The sequence below is a fragment of the Natator depressus genome, chromosome 9 (assembly GCF_965152275.1).
Source record: "Natator depressus isolate rNatDep1 chromosome 9, rNatDep2.hap1, whole genome shotgun sequence".
NCBI lineage: Eukaryota > Metazoa > Chordata > Testudines > Cheloniidae > Natator > Natator depressus.
Genome location: NC_134242.1, coordinates 3,606,945 through 3,630,603, shown reverse-complemented (window position 1 = coordinate 3,630,603; position 23,659 = coordinate 3,606,945). Strand labels below are relative to the sequence as shown.

Sequence of the window (23,659 nt, the reverse complement as noted above, 5' to 3'; positions counted from 1 at the left end):
ATGGTAGGAAAGCAGGTGGCAGGCCATTAGAAAGAAGGATGGTCTCTAACTCCTCTGGGTTCAGTTGTACCTCTAAGGCAGAGAGCTCGCACTGCTCCCGTCTCTTCTGGTAGCCCTACGATGCGGAGCAGACCCACAGGCTCCCCTAATGGCAGGAGCGCTGTGCCCAGTGCCGTGCCCCTTCCCTTCCCCATTCCTGCTGGTTACGCCCTGTGTGCCCATGTGCATCGAACCGCTTCCTCGCCAACCCTTCCTGCCCCTTCTGGGGCACACTGTGCCCTCAGGGCATTAAGGCCAGAGCAGCCATTGTGCCCTTCTGATTGCATTTGCACGTGGCCTTTATAGGGTCTGTCTACACAGCATTCTAAACCTAGGTCTCTGGGACCTGGGCTTCTGGACTTGGTGTTTCCAAGCCCGTGTTTGAGCATCCCCACTGGGCTAACAACGGCTGGACCTGTGTCTCACAGCTGTCTAACACATCCGCACTGCGCTCCACATACTCTCTGGCTTGGCGCTGCGGCTTGACGCACACCCGCACTGCAAAATGACGGGGTTTGTACGCGAGTCACAGCAGGACTTGGGCTCTGACCAACCCCTGACCAGGGTCCTAGGACCCAGGTGCTAAGAGCTTCCTGACTTGAGTCAGACTGATTTGTGTGTGGCTGGAAAGGGGGCTGGAGTTCAAACCTGAGCCAAAGCCCACACTTAGTATGCAGTGTAGACATACCCAAGGAGACCACACCGATGGGAAGAGAGTCCTTTGCACTCTCCATCTGCCCGACTCATTCAACAGGCCTCAGCCACTCAGTGACGCATTGTAGTACAACAGGGTCTTATTCAGTCAGCCTGAATCCCGAGGGCCTGATCTCCGCTTCTCTGTCTCTTCCATCCCCCGCCCCGTGGTTATTGCTCTGTGGTAAAAAATGAATGGTGCAATTGGGTTTTCTTAAAAAAAAAAATCCATTTATTGAAAACATTGTTTAACACTTTATACAAGTCCCCCATGGAAAAAGTCTGTTCCCCCTGCTCTGGGTCAGACCTGAATACGTAAGAACTGCACTCTGCTGCTGACAGATCCAGCCTGGGCTGCTGACTTGTCAAACCAGGCACTTCTCAGGCAGTCATGCGACTCGTCTGGAAGCTGTAGGTGTGGGAGGGCTGCAGAACTGGGCCCAGCACTGACTTAAACCTGGAGCTGACCAATGGGCTGTACTATTGCAGTGTTCCTTGGAGGACAGGTGGCTGTCAGATCAACCCTAGCTTGCAACAATCAAATAACCCACCAATACTTCTTACATATTTCAACCCCAGGGCTGCCCCTATTCACACAGAATGTCAAGCAATTTGACTGCCTCTGAACATATGCCAAATGATTAGCCCTGTATCAGAAGCCACCGACTTCTCTCCTTTCAGACTGAGTTTGTGTTTCAGACTGAACTGCCTTGGCCCTTTTGGGAACATGGGAATTGCCAGGCTGGATCAGAGCAGGCCCACCTAGTCCAGTATTGTGTCTCGGACACTGGCCAGCACCAACTGCTTCAGAGAAGGTGCATGAAGCTTTTCCCATGAGTTGCTTTCCTCAGATATGCCTGCTTGCAATCACTGCCAGGACATCAGGCTTCTGGATCTCTCTTTGGTGAGCCTGGATTCAGAACTTTGGGACTTGGAATATGGGCTGGATCCGTCTAGAGGAAAACAATCCAGGGTGAAAACGGCAGTGTCCTGAGCAAGGTGTATGTCTGTGTGAGCTATCCGAGGGGAATCTCTCAGGAACTGGCCTTGGGCTCAGTTTGGTTCGACATATTTATGAATGACTTGGAAGAAGAGGCAAACCACATGCTAATTCATTCACTGGGGGGATGCTAAGTCAGGGAGAGTTGCAAACAGCAGCGAGGCCAGAGAAGTAACAGACAGCAATCCAGAGAGGTTAGGAGTAAGAGCAAGACTTTAAAAATGAATTAACCAACCTAGAAATTTGCAGGTTAATCCATCTGGGGAATAGTTGGCAGACAATTAAACTGAAGGAACCAGAAAGCAGACTACTCAGAAAGCAGCCATGCTGAAAGAAGACTACAGGTGATAGAGGACAGCAGCTTGGACTGGCGTTTGCAGGGTGGTACTGAAACTCAAATCAGTACCATTGTGTGCTGCATCTGCAGAGGCATCACGCCGTAGATTGACAAGGTGCTAATCCCTCCGTGCAAGACTGGAGAGAACGTACCTGGAATACAGTGAATAGTTCTTGCCGCCTCACTCCCAGAACTAACAGTTTGGGGACTGGGAAATTTAGAGAAGAAAATGACAAAAAGGCCAAGGAGATGGATTCTGAGAAAAGAATGTACAACTCAGCTCAGGGATGACAAAGGATGTGGGTGGTGGATTGGATGTAATATCTGGTAACTAATATTTGAAAGGAGCAAACTTCAAGGAGCAGAGGAGTTGTTTAAGGTGGTGTCCACTGGCATGTGTGTGTGTGTGTGTGTGTATGTGTGTGCATGCACATGCACACATCTGTTTGTGTGTAGTAGTAATGGGTAAGAGTAAAGGGTAACACTGAGCAAAGTCAGATTGAGGGTAAATACAATCAGAAAAAATCTGCAGCACACCTTTGGGGTTTGCTCATTTTTGTGATTCTCCAGTCTTTGGTGTGCTGATCTGTACATAGAAGAAAGAGGGATAAAATAGGAAGCCATAGCAAAACCATAAGACCTTATGCGACCCTCTTAGAACAGGTACTGTGGGTCCGGTCTTTTCCCTCGGTCGGGAGATTTCTTCTAATACTACTTTTTCTATCACTTTGTATAGAAAAAAATATACACACCACACTGGACTCCAGCTTAATGGGATAAAGGGGCTGAATTGTTACCATCTAATTGGGGTTTTTTTATATAAAGCACAAATATTTATCTGAAAAAAGTATCACTTTCCCCTTTTCCCCCAGTGAGCTGCAGGATCAAGATTAACACAAGATTGGAGGCTGCACCTTTCCAATGAGAATATCTACGAACAAGGCTAGTCTTCCTCTTTGGGATGGGAGAGAAAGGAAGATTCATGTCCAGTAATGAAGAGGATTACAAAAATATACACATTTGCTGTAATAAAAGGAAGGCAGTATGCAGAAGGTCCGAACTCCGCTCCGATCTGGTCTCCGCATCCTCTCTTTAATGAGCTTTGTCGCCAACACAGGTAGCTCCTCCCCGTCTCGATTATACATAATCCTTTCCTGCTGAGGGGGCACTCTTTGGGTAGGCGCGGGTGGGTGGGTAGGAAATTTCTCTTCGTGGACAGGAGCAGCAGAGGAAGGCGCCTCCCAAAATGGTGAGAGAAGCTGCTGCCCAGCCAATGAAGAGGGCCTGTCCAAATTCAAATCTGGGGAGAAATAGTAAATAGTAATAAATATAAAAAAATCCTAGGGTCAAAGGCAAAAAAGACCCACAACAAACTCTGGCCAGAGAGCCAACCAACATGCAGCACAATCCTTGTTCAGTAGAGCAACATTGCCAGTCCTAAAAATATGGAGTCAGGCTCCCCAAAACCACGAGATTGGCTAAAAAATCATGCAATTTAAAAATAGAAAACACGTTGAGCTCCTTTTCCTTGCCTTCTGGTTTCTGAGCCTGTTGGTCACATCGGGTCACAGTTTCAAGCCTTTCTTTTCTCCCACAAAGGCTAGAAACTTACTCTTTTTATAAAGAAAGTGAAAGCCAAGATTCTCACCTAATCACATGCCTCCAGGAGCTTGGGCTTTAAGAAAAACACCAACTATCAGGAGACTTGAAACCATGAGAGTTGGCAGCTCTGTGAACTAATTTTGAGTACCTAGGTCCCCACTGGGTTTATGGGTTTTCCCCCATGACTAGAATGTCTGTGAAAGTCACACTCCAGTGATTTCATACATCAGAGCTCAAACTGTCATCCACCCTCGATATTCAAGGGATGCCCTTTTGCTACCCAATGGCAATTCAGGTAGAAATGTTCATGAGGCTGTGTTCTATTTAAAGTACTGTAGAGCAGGTAGGGGTTATTTAATGTCATGTGCTAAGCTGGAGTTTAAGTATAATCAAATAAATGAAAGAACATAGCAGGTGCAAGTCAGCAACAAAACCGAGGAGCCATAAGTAGCAGAACCACATTTTATGGACAAAGTACGAGGGTGTCTCATAGTAATGGCTCAAAACAGTTCTGTTTACAATGGAAATACCCTCGTGTTTGGGATCATTATAATGTAGCAATTTCTTAAATAAGAGATGAGATATTAGGTCTTCCAAACAGGTGATAATAAATTTTTATATCACCCCAAACCATCCCGTAATTTATCTATGCCCAATATTTGATTTACTTTGTTAGGGTCCAGGGGGTGTTGTGTATTTAGCCTCCCTCTGATTTCTCCCCTTTGAGTTACATTAATTCTAAAGCTGGTTGGAAAATGACGGGGGGAAGGGGAAGGAATCATGACACATTTTGTTTCTCTTTTTCATGGATTTTTTTGTTGTTGTTGAAAATTTTCCGACTAGCTCTTACCAACTCTTCTGGAAACAAAGATGCCATCGGTATGGGAAGGGTTAGTGACCCCCCCCCCCCGCCCCAAATAAAAGCAATATGTTTATTAAAAGAAAAGGAGTACTTGTGGCACATCTGAATGGACACAAATCAGATGTCAAGAATTATAACATTCATAAACCAGTCGGAGAACACTTCAATCTCTCTGGTCACTCGATTTCTGATCTAAAAGTGACTATTCTTCAACAAAAAAACTTCGAAAACAGACTCCAATGAGAGACTGCTGAATTGGAATTAATTTGAAAATTGGATACAATTCACTTAGGCTTGAATAGAGACTGGGAGTGGTTGAGTCATTATACAAAGTAAAACTATTTCCCCTTGTTTATTCATTCCCTCCCCCCACTGTTCCTCAGGCGTTCTTGTTAACTCCTGGAAATGTGCTGGAATGGCCCACCTTGATTATCACTTCAAAAGGTTTTCTCTCCCCCCACCCCACTCTCCTGCTGGTAAGAGCTCATCTTAAGTGATCACTCTCCTTACAATGTGTGTGATAAACACCCATTTTTTCACGGTCTGTGTGTATATAAATCTCCTCACTGTATTTTCCACTGAATGCATCCGATGAAGTGAGCTGTTGCTCACGAAAGCTTATGCTCAGATAAATTGGTTAGTCTCTAAGGTGCCACAAGTCCTCCTGTTCTTTTTGCGGATACAGACTACCACGGCTGCTGCTCTGAAATATGTTTATGGACCGGCTTATCGTTGGCACCGCGTGTGGTATTGCTATAGGCATGCTGCTCTTTGTTAGTGCCTTTCATTTGAGGATCTCAAAGTGTTTCCCAAACATTCATTTTTTAAGCTTCACAACTACATTGGGTTATTTCTCACATTTTACAGATAGACAAACTGGGCACAGAAAGAGGATCAAAGCACTGCTCCAGATCACACAGCAGACACAGTGATGGAGCTAGGAATAGAACGCCAGACTCTTATTTCACTGGCCTGTGTTCTAAACACTGGGCACTACTCCCTCCGAATTACAAGCATTAATTGTGTTTGTACTGCACCTAGCACGGTAGAGTCCTAGCCCATGACTAGGGCGTCTAGGCACTACAATAATACAAATAATAATAATTACTTGTCACAGTTAACTCACAGGAATGGCATACAGTCCAATTCTGCAAGGCTTAACCAAAAGATAAAAGTAAAGAAGACAGTGTAATGACACCAACTTAAATTCTTCCTTCGCTCTTACCCATGCAATCCCTGTGATGCCACTAACAGGGCACTATTTACACCAGTGGTGTATATGGCACAATGGTAAAATCTGTATCTGACTCTCTTTTTTCAAATGCTAACCAGTTCAAAATAGAGTTAAAAAAGTAAAATCGCTGGCATGGAGACGGGGTTTTGTGGTGAAAATATAGACATAAAATTGACCCCATCATATGATTTCAAAGTGCAATTTATCACAAAAGACTTTGTGAATGAGTTACGTTTCACTGTTAACTACAAATTACCAATCTTGCCTCTCTGGTTCATCACTCAGTTTTGGACATTTGTTCGGCACAGCAAAACAGATTAGAAGAATCCAGATCACCTTCTCTATGCCCAGAAAATACGGTGTACAGCAAAGTAGCTTAAAACATCAGTTTGCAAAACCTATGGACGCTTGTTAGAAATAATTGGCAGCAGCGAGGTTATAAGCATCACAGAAATGCACATCAAAGGCGAAAAGCTTCTGTGTGGCATTGTTGGAATACTGAAAGAGTCGTTCTCGAGACTCATTGTTCTGACGTTTATAGCCTACTGTGCTAGAAGCCGCGACGCTAGTGCTGGCTCTGCCCCTCACCTGCTGTGCAACCATGGGCATGCCACTGTTCTTTGCCTCCGTTTCCCCATATGTAAAATGAGGTAATGATACTGGCTCTGCTTCGTAAAGCACTTGGAGGTCTATAGCCAAAGAGCCCCATGTAAGAGCCACACTGAATATATTTCTTTCATGGCAAAAATTGTAAAACCCTATAATTTTAGCTTAACATCAAGGGACACACCATTTTAATCGACATTAAAAGTTGTTTTAAATTTAAAATTAAAAAATTGATATTAAAAATTATGAGGAAAGTGTTGTTCCTTGACCTTAGCAAAGCTTTTGACACGGTCTCCCACAGTATTCTTGCCAGCAAGTTAAAGAAGTATGGGCTGGATGAATGGACTATAAGGTGGATAGAATGCTGGCTAGATTGTCGGGCTCAATGGGTAGTGATCAATGGCTCCATGTCTAGTTGGCAGCCGGTATCAAGTGGAGTGCCCCAGGAGTCAGTCCTGGGGCCGGTTTTGTTCAATATCTTCATGAATGATCTGGAGGATGGTGTGGATTGCACCCTCAGCAAGTTTGCAGATGACACTAAACTGGGAGGAGTGGTAGATATGCTGGAGGGTAGGGATAGGATACAGAGGGACCTAGACAAATTGGAGGATTGGGCCAAAACAAATCTGATGAGGTTCAACAAGGACAAGTCCAGAGTCCTGCACTTAGGATGGAAGAATCCAATGCACCGCTACAGACTAGGGACCGAATGGCTCGGCAGCAGTTCTGCAGAAAAGGACCTAGGGGTTACAGTGGACGAGAAGTTGGATATGAGTCAACAGTGTGCCCTTGTTGCCAAGAAGGCCAATGGCATTTTGGGATGTATAAGTAGGGGCATTGCTAGCAGATCGAGGGACGCGATCGTTCCCCTCTATTCGACATTGGTGAGGCCTCATCTGGAGTACTGTGTCCAATTTTGGGCCCCACACTACAAGAAGGATGTGGAAAAATTGGAAAGAGTCCAGCGGAGGGCAACAAAAATGATGAGGGGACTGCAACACATGAGTTATGAGGAGAGGCTGAGGGAACTGGGGATGTTTAGTCTGCGGAAGAGAAGAATGAGGGGGGATTTGATAGCTGCTTTCAACTACCTGAAAGGGGGTTCCAAAGAGGATGGCTCTAGGCTGTTCTCAGTGGTAGCAGATGACAGAACAAGGAGTAATGGTCTCAAGTTGCAGTGGGGGAGCTCTAGGCTGGATATTAGGAAAAACTTTTTCACTAGGAGGGTGGTGAAACACTGGAATGCGTTACCTAGGGAGGTGGTGGAATCTCCTTCCTTAGAAGTTTTTAAGGTCAGGCTTGACAAAGCCCTGGCTGGGATGATTTAGTCGGGGATCGGTCCTGCTTTGAGCAGGCGGTGGGACTAGATGACCTCCTGAGGTCCCTTCCAACCCTGATATTCTGTGATTCTATGAAATCAATACTCACTTTACCAAAAAAAAAAAAAAAAATGCTTACAATCATTTAATGCTGTTTCACTATTTGTTCACATATGGGGCTCATGCCTGGCCTTCCCATGCTGCTCAATGGGTTGCGGCTAGATCCCAGCTAGGTGAGAGGAGGGTCCTGGCATGCAAAAGGGGTTTGTGGTACAGCAGGAGAGGAGAAGCCATGGTTTCAAACAACTTAAAAAGCTGTACACCACTACACTGGGCCTGGACGGAGCCAAATACCTAAACATTCATGGAGGAGGCTTACTCAGTAGAAGGCTGGTTGGAGTGAGAGAGACCAAGGGCTTGGTTCGCCATTGAACCATGTGTTGGCATGGATAGCTGTGCAGAGCGAGTGAACAGCGCTACCATTCCAGTTGGGTAGCATTTTGCCCTCACTTTGCACAGGTGTCAAAGTGCAGGGCTGTGGGCAGCTGGGCCCCACGACCTTTTATGAGAGTCACAGAAATTACGGCTGATGTCAACATGCCGCTCTAGGCCTTGCTCTTGCGACAGGATCTGCATGGGCGTCAGGATCCAGTCACGCGGCTCCGGTTGCATTAGTCAGATTTAACCCTTCTAACACGAGTCATAGGACAATCACCCAAGTCTCACAAGGGCTGGGAAACTCCTTCAAGCAAACCCTGGCAGGGCACCAGTAATCATGATAGCCCACTCTTGCTCACGCTGAAATCAATTGCCTGAGATGGGTCAGGCCCTGCACTGCAATGCTCATTTGCCTTATGGTACAGTGTCATTATGCAGGACTGACTGTTACCTGGTGTTGACGGGGGTGAAAGGGTTGTAGAAGTCCTGAGCCACTCGATGTCCATACCACGATGTGGCCACCAAGACGGCAAAACCTGCCAGTGAAATTCAGACAATTAAATGGCTGGTTAGTTAATAGAGAAGCCTCCAAAGAGATGACATGGTCACAGCAAAGATTAGTACATTGAGGAACTGCAATCCTGAGAGGTCCTGAGCACCCACAACTCAAAGCCAAATTGTTACTTGAAGCCACAGGGCGGCACTGGATGGGAGATATGGGTGAGGGGCCAGTGCCATGGACCCCACTCTGGTTAATTCAGCACCCTTGCACCGGGGACAGCTGCCATCTGGTCCCTTTGGTGGCAAAAACCTGGCATCTCAGCACTCTTGGGACTTTTCAACCCATGGCACAGCATGCCAGGACACTAGAGAATGGGGCCAGCCCAGCTAGTTAGTGTAATCCTTTGAACAACGGAAATTTTGGAAAAGGCCAACCAAATGAATGACTGGCCCTAGGACATGCAATGTGTGTCTGCAGTTTCCAAAGGGTTAATACGTGAAGGCAACAATTATTTCCAGATGTTCCAGCACAACTAACCGGTAAAAGCACTTTATACTCTCCTCTCACCCAAAATACCCGATTGCAAAATAAATCCTATCCAGAAATGGACACCGGTAGGTGTGTTTGGTCTTTGAAATGTTACCAACCTGCAATAAGGAAGATCACGCCCCCAAAGACAGCCATCCGCATCTTCTTCACCTCATCATCCTCCATGCATTTCATGCATTTCATGCCAGTCACAGCAACAAATATGGCAATGAGTCCCAGGAGTATGCCAGCCACCATCAGTGCCCGGGTAGCCTGCAGACTGCCTGCAAGGACAAACATAGCATTGTGTTGGGTTAGAGTTACCATGAGGTTATCAGTGGGTTGCAAAGAACCCAAGGCACACGTTGAAACACAAAAGAACCCAAGGCACACGCTGAAACACAAAAGAACCCAAGGCACACGTTGAAACACAAGTTATTGGGCTTAATATAGCGGTAATGGTGAAGTTCTGTGGCCTCTGTTAGGTACTACTTTCTGGCCTTAAACTCTCTGAAGAACTGTCATGCATCAACTCGATCGTATAAAGTGGTGGACACACAAAACTTCTTCTGAAGTCAATTGACAGTTCAGAGAGCTCAGCTCCTTGCAGGATTTGATCTTCAACAACTTTTGTTCCCTAACCATTTTAATTCCAATTACAAAAGAATACATTTGCAAGTTATCAAAGGAAATAAGTTCGGTTTTAGGCTCCGATCTGGCAAAACCTTTAAACACATGCATAACTGCAATCAGTGGGAACTCTTTAGTGTTCAGCACTTTTGAAAGTCAGACCTCTAATTTAAGTGTCTCAGAGCTTGTCTCTATGGTGCAGCCGCGCGCACTGAGGGGCGGGAGTATGAATTCTAACATGGACCAAAAATATAAAGTCATTTCTGTTAAATATAAAGATGACATAAAAATTGGTGGAATGGTAAATAATGATAGGGACAGGTCAGTTGTACCGACCCATCTGTATCATGTGGTAAGGTGGGCTCATCTGAACAACATACATTTTATACAGCCAAGTGCAAGGTCTAGGAACAAAGAATAGAGGTCCCACAAGATGGGGAATGCTACCAGGACCCAGAGCAGAACGTAAGGGTAGGGAACTAAATGAACATGGGCTGTTCATGGGCTGTATGATTCTGTAGCTAAGAGGCCAAATAAGAGGCTTTGATGCATAAGCAGGGGAATATCAAGTAGGAGCAGTGAGAAAATATTACTTCTGTATTCAGCATTTGTGGGACCATTATTGGAATGCTGTGTCCAGTTATGGCATCTACACTCAGAAAAAGATGCTGAAAAATCGGGAAGTGTTCAGAAAAGAGCTAGAAGAATGGTTTGAGATCTGGGAAACCTGCCTGACTGTGAGATGTCTGCAGCTCAATCTATTTGGTTTATCCAAGAGAAGGATAAGACGTGACTTGATCATGGCCTACAAGTACTTACGTGGGAAAGAGATTTCGGAGAGTGGATGGCTCAAAGCATAATGAGATCTAATGCTTAGGAGCTGAATAAAGGCTACCTGCTATGCTGACACTTGTCAGAAGGGACCAGAATAGGGCCTTTCTATAACTCACTGGTCAGTACGTGAAACATTTCCACCTGTGCCAGATCTACAGAGGTTATGAGTCTGTTACACACCCATCTGTAGAGCCTGGCTCTTCATCTCAGCTGTAGGGACTCATGCTCTTAGCTCTGGAGGTCCCTGGCTCAAACTATGGCATTGACCAGGATGGCAGCAAACTCACATCTATTCTATGTAGATTCTTAAACCATGGTCTTCACTGTAATAACCAAATCCTCCATAGCTTCATGCTGCTCCTGCAGCAGGAGGATTCTTTCCTAGCCAATCATAGCCCCTGCAGGGCAAGTGTCCAAATCTGGCTGATGGAGTTTCCCATCAGGAAGCCCTTAGCCTGCACCTGGAGCAGTTAAAGACACACCAGGAGCAGATCTATTGAGGAAGAAGGTGCTATTTTGACACCGTTTATTTTTGAATTCCAGCTGCTCTTTAATCATCATTACACCGATCCCTTTCCCAGCCATTCTGGGTCTTTCCCTTTGTCTTTTTATAGAGTCTTTGGAAGATTCCTTCCTTAAAAGCCAGGGAGAGTTGGCCCTGACTAGCCCATCGGCAACAAGGGTTCAATATTGTTGCATGAGGACAGAAAGGCACCAATATCTTAAGGCAAGTCAGGACCAGTCTCTGTGTAAATGTTCAACTTCTTAATGGTGTAGGAGTAGGTTGTGCCATGCAGTGAAAAAGCAAACAGATCCAGATCAGTGGGAACCGACACACCGTGCACAAGAAAAAAAATCTCCGGTCTCTTAGGGGATTTTCACTTTCAGAGTGTTAGGGCTTGGCTGGCTTGTGTTTCCCTGCCTTTCCTTAAAAGGGAAATTGCCCATCAAAGCAACACAGATGTTTTTCATTGAGTTTCCTTTGTGTCACCACTGGTCATGGCTTGCAAGCTAAGGATGCAAGTCTCCTCTTGCTTACAGCAGTGTAAATCCAGGGTGACTCCAATGACATCAATGGAAGTTCACGGGTGTAAGGGAAATCAGAATCAGGCTTTAAATGTATATTATTATGCTATTAAACAAGCAGAAAAATTCATCATCTGGCTCAAGCAAGTGATCAAGCATGGGTGATTTCAAACCAAAAGAATATTTTGTAACTCTGTTGCTATTGGTCACTTTTTTGTATTTGTCAAGTTATGTTGAATCATTTTTAAACTAATATTTGTCAATGGAATATAGCTTAAAAAGACTGACACAAACATCAGCTTGCATTAGGATACTCATTCCGCAATAGTATCCAAGACCCCACACATGTTTCATGCTAAATTTTGCAACATGTCAGCAGCTTTGTAATGGCCAATAGCTGAGTGTATAAACTGTGATTTTCTTTGTACGTGAGGAAAGGCAGTTTGTCAGATGTACTGTGACCATATGTCACATACAACATGTCAGGTCTATTGTGCATAATTTAGGCTCATTCTGATTGTGAAAGAGATGACCCTAAAGGGAGAGAGGTTTTGAAAGCAATGAAAGTGTTTTGCAAGAGGTTCAGAACTGCGGGACGTAATCTAAATATTGGGCAACTAGGAGTAAAAGCCCAGTTACTTGACACAAGGAGTAATAAATATAGGAAATAAGTTACAGGGTGAGGTATTTGACAGAGAGGAGCTAAAATGACTTTAGAAGACACTGAAGGTAATTTTAGTACTAATCACAGTTACAGCATTTACTTCTGCAAACCTTAGCTGATTATCCCCATGAGATCCCTGCAGAACTGGTAAACCAGGATCACCCTCCAAACTTCACAGATGGGGAACCAGAGAAATCACAAGATTTTCCAAAGCCCCACAATAAATCAGTAACAGAACATGGGGTTAGATGTCAAGGGCACGTGATACCTAGTCAGCGGTTCATTCCCCTAGACCACACAGCCACCATAGCTGGGGGAAAAAGAGGATCAAGGCATTTAGTAAAGGAGGTGGCTGCTGGGACTAGGTTCAGGACTGTCTGGCTGAACGGACCCAAAGAGTTTTCTGTTGGTCATCAATTATCTGATAAATGAGGAAGGAGCAGAGTGCTTTTACCTGGTCTCTACCTAAAGATCACATTTGATAACGACACTTGCCCATGAATCTGACAGAGCTCCATAGGAAAAGCTGCTGGTAAGGGTCAGAGTTAAGGTTCATGTGTTTGACTTTTCAGCATTTAGGATTTTTGAACTAAAAACTTGCTATTTCTTAGCTTTATTGTTATTTTGTTCTGAACAGCATTTACAATTTTAGCTCTGTCTTAACAAAGGGTGTGCATGAGAGAGAGAGAGAACATGGAGGTGGGTTGAGGTTTTTCGTTCATATGTTTGTGTTTGCCTGTGAATATCAATACTGTAGGGGTCTGTTCTCCTCCCCTCAGATCCCTCCTGCCAAAGTGTCCTGAGGTTATTTCATGGAGTTCCACCATGTGCCCAAGGAAAGGGCTTTCCCCTCTATTTCAATGCGTGTTCCCCCCAGCAATGGGCAAAATCTTAACCACAAAGAAAGACCTTCAAGCCATTATCTCCAGTTCTTTCCATGGAGAATTTCTCAAGGACACACTCCGTTTGTTTCATTTTGCTCCAGTGACTTGAAATGGTTAAACCTTTTGTTGCCCGTCTCCTTCTCTGCAAAATCTGCTAATCTTAGCTGAGGTTCAAAATTGAGTCCATGTGGACCATCTTCCTTGTGGCGAACCTGGGCAATTATCTAGCATCTCTGGATTTGCAAAGTGTTTACTCACATGGGCCTGTTGGGTAGCACGGCCTATTCGTATAGATTGCATTTATTTGTAGTTTAGTTGAATCTCCCCAAATCTTGAAAAAAAAATTCCGAAATTGCCTTGGATATTGCAACAATATACAGCAATAGATGATATTGGGGGGAGTTAACTGGTTGGGTACCAGATGGATCAGTGTTAGATCTAGCCTTGTTTAACATCTTCCCAATCTGGAAGAGGGAGTAGTATTACCAGTGAAGCTCCCAGATGATACTAAACTAGAAGGAGTTGCTTGGCGAGCTTAGAAGCATGGGCAGAAAACAACAAAATGAGATTTCATTTGAAAAAAAAAAAAAAAAAGTACAATGACCCATGTGGGGGGGGGGAGGGGGGATAGAATTCAAACCCAGCTGCTCAGTGGGAGGGAATAACCAGGGCAGCAGTAACAGCTGAAAGAGATGTGGTCTGATTGTGATGACACCCACTTGTCATTCAAACCCCTCCTTAATACATGCTTCTGGTTCTGTCTCTCTACCTGTCACTCTCTGTGATTGTGCCTTCCTCCCTTTTGCAGAGTACATTGATAGTGATTAATTACCACATGGGTGTGTAGCTACCCTATAACCAAGGTGACGGCTCAATACAGGATTATCTAAATCTGCACACACTTGAGAGGTTAGAGAACAGAGGCCAGTGACAGTCCGTGATGACTGGTCTTCTAGGACACATGTTCTGTTTACTAGAGAAATAAGGGATTGTTTCTCCATCCCTTGCTCATGCAAATAGTTCCTCTGAAGTCAATGGAGGTGCAGCTGCTCAGAACCTGTGAAAAACAGGCCACTTTTACTTAAGAGCCCAACTAAGGATTTAGGATCCTAACCACAGGCACCCTTGTTTGAAAACATTGACCTTACCCAGCTGTCCATCAAGAACTGGACTGATACCAAACCACAGCCATCAGATGGCACCAGGATTTGGTCTCTACTATCCATTGTTTACTCAGAAGTGAAGGGCTTTTGTTGCCGTTTAGTAATAACGAACCAGCTCTGCAAACATCTCCTAGTGATGGGAGATAATAAGTAAGTATAGGACTGGGTCTTAAGACTACTGCTGGAAAGGGTTACCTTTAAAATATTGTAATTTCGTGCAAATGCTAGAGGTGCTCTCGCTGAATTTAAAATGTGAAAAGCAACATCCTTTACAAAATATGCCAACTCTCTGCTGCAGGGAATTTGATTTTGTCTGTGGCCATAGATTAGGACATATGAACTACATGATGCACAATTTCATCGACGGCCTAGATAAGATTTTTCCATGGCTATCAGTGGCTGGCAGAGAAATAATCATATGAAGTGGTGTGACAGCTGAAAGGTTTCACTGGAGTAAGTGTGGGATTTCTTTTAGACCTTCACATTTCAGCCTGGATTTTGTTAATGCCACATGTTAAATAAAAGCTATGTTAGGGAAGTGACTGGCGCTCGTTTTGTAAACCCTGCACTTTTCCCTTTCGCGGCTCTGTGTGTGCGCACACACATTTATCTTGTGCTGGTTCTCCACACAACCAGCTCCAATCCTTGATGGGTTACTGATCAGCTGACGTGTCTGCATATTTTTAGCTAGAATAGTTTTCTGACAATAAGTGGTGAGTTCCCTGCTACCAGGCCCTACAAGGCTTATGCAGCCCAGGGATGGCAGAGTGCAGGTGAAACTGACAAGTGCTACACTGCTCCCTATTCTCATGAGAACAGTAACTGCTCATGAGTCACAAACAGCCCATGAAGTATGGGAAACATGTTACTCAAGCTACTCCAAACAGCTCAGTCAGGAGTGTTCACTTCCTACTGGGGTTCGACAGAAGCCAGAGCTACCCACCAATGGCAAACCTTCCAGAATGATTCACTCAGCGAGGCCCATCTTACCTGCCTTGCTGTTGTGCCATTGTACCCGTGCTGGTGACGATGAACTTTCTCCTTTCCTTTTATTATTGCCTTTCAAGGGATGCTTAGGAAAAACAACCCCCCAGTTTTAAGATTAGACAAAAGCCTCTCTTTGTGACAAGATCAGTCTACAAGGGAGGATCCTCAGAGGCAAGCAGGTTAAAAAATGAGAGGGATTTTGTCTTATGCTGAATAAACATCTAACGTACGGCAAAACACTAAAAAATGATTCACCCAGGTAAAAGGGATGGGTGCTGAACTCCGATCAAAAGGGTCTTTGATAAAGGATCCAGACTGGCAACTCAGGCCAATGAAATTCTCTGTCTCAGATCCCACAAACTTTTGGTGGAAAGTGGAAGCTTTACCCAGGCTGCCCCACTGGATGTGCGTGCATAACCTAACAACTCCAGTCAGAAGAATACCACCTCTAGTAATGATGAGGTACTTAAATATCCAGGGCACATATAGTTTTGGACTCTGCTTGCTGAAAAGGAATGATTAATGACAGTGATTTTTGTTGTGACTACACTTTATCTCAGCCAAAAGGCCGAGAAGCGATGTGATGCAGACACCTGTCCACTAGCAACCACAAAGATCACCAGATGAAGAAATGTCCAACGCGTGAGCGACGTCTGCTCACACTGATCTGGACCAAAACTGAGTGAGTGAGCTGGAAGCGAAAGGCTAGGCAAGCCTCTTACCCGGCCGGAGCCAGCCGCCCCTCCAACCTCTGAAAAGTCCATTCCTAAATTTGACATTGTGCTATTAAAAGCACTCTAGAAAAGGGAGAGGAGAGCCTCTGGGCTGGGGGCTAGCTAGCGACTGAAAGGTGAAGGCTGGCAATTCCACAAGGTGTGTTCAATACAGACAGAGATAAGGACAGTGATCAGCATGCACTGCTTTATACTGTGCCTGCCCTGAAGCAGGGGAGAAGGTAGGAATGCCCGCTGTAATCGCTCAGTGACAGCATCAGAGAGAAAGCCTCCCTCCTGAACCAGCCCATCCACGCCACCCTTTTCTGAGGCCAAACTCTCACCTGGCTTGGTGGCGATTCAGGAGAGACATTTCCTCCATAAAACCTGGAAACTGTTCCCCACCTGCAGGCTTAAGAACACTGAGCAGGTAACCTCTACAGCCACGTAGGAGACGGTTCCTATGGCAGGTTCTGCTGTCAAGCCAATACTTTGTGACAGAGATTTCAGCCCACTCTGCTGCAGCCGCACCGCCCACAGGTGGTCTCAGTGGGATTCCGTCTGGCTCTTCATCTCCTCAACGCAATGTGCAAACATTAACCAGTCCCCACAGCAACCACGCTATCCCCATTTTACAGAGGGGGGAAATGAGACACACCGGGGCAAATTAAGCCCTAACCACAGGAAAGCACAAATCCCATTGAGCTGCACCTGCTTATTCCATAGCTAAAGATAACAGAGAGGTGGGTGACTTGTCTAACTCCATCCAGCACACTGGTGTTAGCGCTAGGATTAGAACCCAGCTGCTTCTGCTACTAGTCCTAGGATCAGTCCTGCAGCTCCCCCAGTCAAGTATCATGGTGCGGCACTTGTGACCTGACAGTGAAAACTTCCCCCCGCTCCACCAGGGAACAGCCTCAGCGAGGATGCTGGGGATGCAGGAAGGGAGGGGTTCACACGGGAATAATGTTGCTGGGCCCGGAAAGCATGCAAGCCCTTGTTTATTTTCTGGGATGGGGCGGGGAATCCACCCGGCTTCAGCAATTAAGCAGCCGCCGAGTCTCCACTTGCCTGAAGTGCGGTGCCTTTCCCAGAGGCAACACCCCACAGGGGGTTATGGATGGCTTGGATGGGAACAGTCCCGACAAGACCCCGGAGGAGAAGCTCTGCTTTGAGAGAACGAGAGAGTGCGTAGGTGCGGCCGAGAACTAGCAGGTGACGGTGCCAGGTGGCCCACTTCATGGATGCTCTGGGCTGATTCTCCCAGCTCTGACCCACGTGCAGAGCAGGGCTCACTCCGCCGAAGGCAAGGGGGCTACTTGAGAATAAAACTGCCACAGGCGAGAGGCGGCTCCGGCCCTTGACCTCTAGAGTGCCATCTTGGCAGCAGAGGAGCACTGCCTATCTCACTGGGAGCTGGGCACGGCGACCCATGGGGGGTACGGGTTGGAACAGCTCGGGGGCTGCCCAGCAATGTTCAATGGACCCTGCCTCATTGCCAAGCTTATCTTCAGCCACAGGCTGGCCTGTATGTGCGGGGAGGGTAGAAAGTGCGCTCTTCCTTCTCCAGCAGAGTCCAGCATGCACCGAACAGGTGAAAGGACCTTATGGCTAGATCCTGCTCTCCTCATTCAGGAGAAAATCCCAATGATGTAGAGGACTCTGGGGGGCAAGAGGAGTTTCCCTGCAGTATGGCCCACAGGGCCGCCCGTTATAGGTTTATCGTGTGATCGAATGACCCTGAGGGCTCAGCCCTGGGCCCTGGCACTGCAAAGCATCAGCATCCCCCACTGTCACAGAAGAACCATTGTTTGCAGAGCAGTAATCATCAGTTAGTTACAAATAACTGGGCCGGATCCTGTGGTCATCACTCAGCTTGTAAGGAGTCATTACTCAGGCGATGCGTGTACTCTAAATTAAATCCTCCTGCAAAATCGATGGGTTAAATCCAAGCTAGTTCTTTCAGGGAAATCTAATCTTTCCAGGAGTCTGTAAAATCCCCAAACCCCACTAGCCTCCCCTGTCCCCAGGGAGCTAAATATAAAGGGTTGGAGGCCTCATCTATGCACAAACCAAACCAAACCAAACATTGATTTGAAAACGGATTTTGGTGACACCGGCCCAAGGTTGGTGTGTAGCCACTCCCCGATTCTCCACTGCCCCATACCCAGGGGAGCCATTTAGAGCTAGAATAGTGTCCTGCACCCACTTGCCCATCAGACTGACAGCACATTTACCCACGATGCACAGCAGTAAACGACTGTACAATATGCACCGTGTGGTGTGGGGTGGGGGGTGAGGGAAGGGGAAAGCTGAGTCCATAACGGACGGTGGATACCAGTAATTAGGGTGGGTCATTGCAAGCCTGAGTGTCCAATGGCAGCACCCGGGGAGCGAGGTGGTGACTGACTGAGTCCAATAAACCTGCACTAGCATTTCTAACGATCCCTTTATAGAGTCTCTGTGGAAACCTGCATGCGGGCTCCTGGCCGAGGTGACAAGCCGGCATTGTTATTATGGTGTTTCACATGGTTAATCACAGCTGGAAAGGAATGTAAGGAGCCCTACAGGGCCGGATCCAAAGCCACTGACGTCAATGGGAGCCTTTCCATGGTTTTCAATGGGTGGGGGGTAAAGGGGTCAGTATAAAGGAGTTGCTGTAGCCATGTTGGTCACAGGTACGAGCGAGACAAGGCAGGTGAGGTAATATCTGTGATTGGACCGACTTCTGTTGGTGGCGAAGGCGCGGCAGCATGGGCTAGCCCCGGGAGCAACTACCCAGGGTCCCCAAGCAGGGTTATCCGGCCCTTGCTGCTGCCCGCGTTGTCTTTGCTGCTATTGTTGATCACGCTAGCGAGAACGAAGCCTTGGGGCAGGTCTCTGACCTGTGCTATGCAGGAGGTCAGATCACAATGGTCCCTTCTGGCCTTGGAATCTACGACTCATTCAAGCTAGCTCCGGTGTGTGTATACGTGCGGCAGGCACATCTCTGACGGCAGCGTAGATAGACCCAGGGTAAAATCCTAGTGAAGACTTGTTATCACAAGTGAGCCGGTCAGGGTAAACCCTAGGCTCTCCCGTAGTCTGTGGGTTTGCCTGCTAACTCCTGGGGAAACTACCAACTACTCTGGTCTTCATTAGGATCTTACCTCCTTGTAGCTAACTCCAGTTTAGAGCTAGCTAGTGAAGAAGCATCTCATGGGGCTAATCATGGGTGTAAAATCACACACCTATGTACTTGTTTTGTAGGATCGGGGTCATGATAGCTAAGTGTCAAAAGGAACGGGTACTCGCTCATAAGGAGAGCATCGTGGATTATATTTTAAGCACCAGGGGTTGCATTGGTGCTGTAGAATAGAGGTTCTCAACCAGGGGTCCGGAGCCCCCTGCGGGGCTGCAAGCAGGTTTCAGGGGGACCATCAAGGAGGGCCAGCATTAGATTTGCTGGGGCCCAGAGTAGAAAGCTGAAGCCCCACCGCATGGGGTTGAAGCCTGGGGTCCTGTGCCCCGCCACCCGGGGCGGAAGCCAAAGCCTGAGCAATGTAGCTTTGTGGGGGCCCCTGCAGCACGGGGCCCCAGGCAACTGCCCTGCTTGCTGCCCCCAAAAGCCGGGCCTGGCTTTTCTATGCAGAAAACGAGTTACTGTGTCACATGGGGGAGGGAGGGATCAGAAAGAAAAAGGGTGAGAGCCCCTGCTGTGGAAGAAAATAAGCTCTGCTCACACAATCGAATGGCCTGATTTTGCCCGGTTTCCGTGGGGCAGCCGTGTGAGTCTGAATCAGCAAAATCAACAAGGAGTCCTTGCGGCACCTGTTTATTTGGGTGAGAAGATGTTCTTGTCAACTGTTGGAAATGGGCCACGTCCACCCTGATTGAACTGGCCTCGGTAGCACGACAAAAAGTAATTTTCCCTCTGTTGATATTCACCCCCTTCTTGTCAACTGTTGGGAATGGGCCACGTCCACCCTAACTGAATTGGCCTTGTTAGCGCTGACCCCCACTTAATAAGACAAATCCCATCTTGCCATGTGCTGTATGTTTACACCTACCTACTTTTTTCCACTCCATGCATCTGATGAAGTGGGTTCTAGCCCACGAAAGCTTATGCCCAAATAAATGTGTTAGTCTTTAAGGTGCCACAAGGACCCCTCATTGTTTTTGATCTTGCTCGCAACTGGAGATTTTCTATTGACTTCATCGGGAGCAGGATCTGGTCCTAAAAGAATGTTTTCTGCATAAAGAATTAGAATCACATCGGACTAATGACTAGACTAAGTTTTGTCCCCAATTCACAGAAGTGTGTGCGGCAGCTCTGGTAGTTTCTGTAGCCGATGTTGAGTTGTGGGAACAGAGAGAAGTGCTCAGATTACTGCAGTTTCTCCCCTCCCCTGTGAAATGTTTAGGCTGGAAACATTCTGCATAAAGGGGCAAAGGTTGGAAAGTATCACCTGTTAGCAAAACAACACGAGGCCATTTGTCAGCCGATTATATAAACAGATCCACTCACCTCCAGCTAATCAAAGGGGTGGGGCTGCAGGATTTCACCCTCTTTTCCAGACAAATCTCTCTCCAGCCCTCAGGCCTTAGGGAGGTAGAACTCAGGGTAAGATCTTGTTTATGCTACAAATTTAGTTCGACCCAGCTACAGTCACTCAGGGGTATGAAAAATCCACACCCCTAAGGGCCGTAGCTATGCCCTGGGGTAGATGCGGCTAGGCTGATGGAAAATACTTCCATCCATCTGGCTACAGCCACTCAGGGAGACAGAGCTCCTACAGTGAAAGAAAAACCCTTTCCATTGCTCCAGTCTTCGCAGGCTTGTCTACACTTAAAAAGTTAGAGCAACCTAGCTATGTCAGTCAGGGGTGTGAAAAACCCTGCCTTGGGTCAGCGCAGCTAACTCCCAGTATAGACGCAGCTATGTCACCAGAGGAATATTCCCGTTGACGGAGCTGGCCTTGTTCGGGGAGCTAGTGTTCCGATACTGATGGAAAAACCGGTTTCAGAGTAGCAGCCGTGTTAGTCTGTATTTGCAAAAAGAAAAGGAGGACTTGTGGCACCTTAGAGACTAACCAATTTATTTGAGCATGAGCTTTCGTGAGCTACAGCTCACTTCATCGGATGCAATTTGTTAGTCTCTAAGGTGCCACAAGTACTCCTTTTCTTGATGGAAAAACCCTTTCCATTAGTGTCGGCTGCATCTGTACTGCGTGGTTTCAGTGTGTCACAGCTTCGGGGCCGTAGCTATGGGTCTGTAGCCCCTGTAGCACAGACAAGCCCTTAGTCAGTGGGAGTTTTTCCTGAAAAGAGGGACCCTGGATCAGCCTGTATTTCATCAAGAGAGCTGTGGTCTACACTTAAAATTCAGATGGATCTAGCTACAGCACTCTGGGGTAGTGAAACTGACAAAGCTCCAGCGTAGCCCTAACTTCATTGAGAGTCGAGGGTGCTCAGTGCTTCCCAGGAGGGGCTCAGCACTCTGCTGACTCAGGCCCCAATGGAGAGGTAAGGACAGACACAAGGATGTGACCACAAGTGATTGCATCTGAAAGGATTAAGAAACTGTTTTCCTCTGAACATTCCCAGGGGATCACACCCCTCTCTGCCATCACATAAACTCAGGCTGTTTACAGAGAGAAATTTGTAACTGACACAGAATGTTCTGTTCATGGTTAGAAGAACTTTAGAGTCAGATTCTGATTTTCAGCCATGCGGGTGTAAATCCAGTGTAATGGGGCTGCTCCAGATTTATAGCTCTGAGGGATTCAGCCTTGCATGCATCCAATGAAGTGAGCTGTAGCTCACGAAAGCTTATGCTCAAATAAATTGGTTAGTCTCTAAGGTGCCACAAGTCCTCCTTTTCTTTTTGTGAATACAGACTAACACGACTGCTACTCTGAAATCAGCCTTTAGCGTGTCTCCTCACACGTTATCTTAGCTGCTTAGAGAATTGATAGCATTCAATTGATGTAGGGAGTTTTTAAAGCTCCTTTTCCTAGATTGCTATAAATAGGAAACTCCCTGCATGAAGAACACTATAAACAACAGTAAAACTTGAGCAGATTCCTCCAGAGCTTCGAATTCCTTCCTCCCCCACCTTGGCTCATCACTAATTCCCTCTTGCTGAATTTTTCAGTATGAAGCAGTTGTTTTCCAAAGCGCTGATCTCTCTGTTCTTGGCATGTTTCACTCACTGAGCTCATTCATTAATTATTGCTTTTCCACCTCCTGTTTCTGACTCCTTTGTCAAAGTCTGGGACACAGACCCAGTTCTACCAGCCCTCTCTCCTGAGCTATGCGATTGCTTAGACTCCAAAGGAACTGCTCAAAGCCACAGTAGAAACCAAGGTGTCCTGTAGAATCTGCAGGAAATGGGCTATTTTGCCCCTCAGAACCAAACCAAAACTCGGATTACTCATAAGAGGAAGGAATCAGCAATCCTGAACTCTTTACAGATTCATATTAGATACTTATGAAAAAAAAATTGTTTCTTTTACACATTGATCTTCTGACAACTAACCCAAATTATGAAAAATTAAAATCCAAGTAGGAAAAGGCAGCGCATCATGGTGGCAGATTCTCCCTTCACTTCCCCCTGTCTTCCAAAATAGATTAGTTAAAGCATCATAAGACACCAGGTAAATTGAAAAAAAGAACGCACATGCGTGGACTGAAGGCAGCTTATGCTGAAAAAAACTAGTTCTACTGAAAAAAAAACCTTTCGCATGTAGACCAGGCCTTATCTGGAGTAACACTGTGAATCTGACTGAAGCAACTCTGTAGTTACTATCATGTGAGAAGAGAATCAGACCCATTGAGACATACAATTGTGTCGGGAAACACCTATCTGCACCTCCAGTGGCACCAGCTCAATCTTATCTACCACAATGAAAACAAAATACAAGAAGTGTTTGTGTCTCCTGGCAATGCTTCCCCTGGCCAGAGTGAAAACATAGAACCAACCGGCATAAGAACAGTGCAGTTCACAACCCTCCAGTTGCTACTTACCCTCCAGTTTGAGCAGGGAGTCATACACCTTGCACTGCATCTGCCCCGTGCTCTGCATGACACAGGACATCCAGAGTCCCTCATAGATAGCTTGAGCTGTCACAATGTTGTCCCCAGCATAAGAGGACATTTTCCACTGGGGCAGAGCTGCGCTGATGATGATGCCGATCCAGCCTATGGAAGCAAGCACGAATCCCAGCAGCTGCAGACCTCCGCTGGCCATCTCTGCGCCAAACAAGGCTATTGCTTGCAGATAGCTTTCAAAGTCTCCAAAGGGTCCCTGGATATTAAACTGAGCTGCCCAGGACCCCGAATGCTGCAATTGATCTGCCTGCTTCCCACCTAGTAAGAGTAACAGCAATGTGAATAACCTACAAACAGCCTTTCCTTTCCTTCAGTTCTTTTATAATCCAGGAGCAAGAGGCATCAGTGGTGCTGGCTGAGAAAGCACCTGAATGAAGGGCAGAGCATGTCTGGATCGCAATTTAAAGTACAGTCTTCGGGTCGCCCCCTAGTGGTTTCACCTGACTTCCCAGCTCGCAGGAGAAACTTCTGATTCCTCTGGAATTATTAAGAATTCAGGCATGGTT

At 46.4% G+C, this 23,659-nt stretch overlaps 1 protein-coding gene across 1 annotated transcript; it reads right to left on the bottom strand.

Annotated features, from left to right (window-relative positions):
* Positions 1-1,002: 1,002 nt before the first annotated feature.
* Positions 1,003-23,517, bottom strand: CLDN1 (claudin 1). The gene is made up of 4 exons (XM_074962862.1): positions 23,070-23,517; positions 9,280-9,444; positions 8,582-8,666; positions 1,003-3,369 (listed from the first exon to the last, which is right to left on the bottom strand). Exons 1-4 carry the CDS (start codon positions 23,290-23,292, stop codon positions 3,207-3,209), a joined length of 636 nt encoding a protein of 211 aa, XP_074818963.1. The 5' UTR covers positions 23,293-23,517; the 3' UTR covers positions 1,003-3,206.
* Between the last annotated feature and the right edge of the window lie 142 nt (positions 23,518-23,659).

Excerpts from the sequence above, each read along its gene's own strand:
- CLDN1 (XM_074962862.1), bottom strand. The coding sequence starts at position 23,292 with ATGGCCAGCGGAGGTCTGCAGCTGCTGGGATTCGTGCTTGCTTCCATA. Across the intron at positions 9,445-23,069 it reads CTCCCTGCTCAAACTGGAGG|GCAGTCTGCAGGCTACCCGG; the intron begins GTAAGTAGCAAC and ends TTGTCCTTGCAG. Across the intron at positions 8,667-9,279 it reads CGTGATCTTCCTTATTGCAG|GTTTTGCCGTCTTGGTGGCC; the intron begins GTTGGTAACATT and ends TTTCACTGGCAG.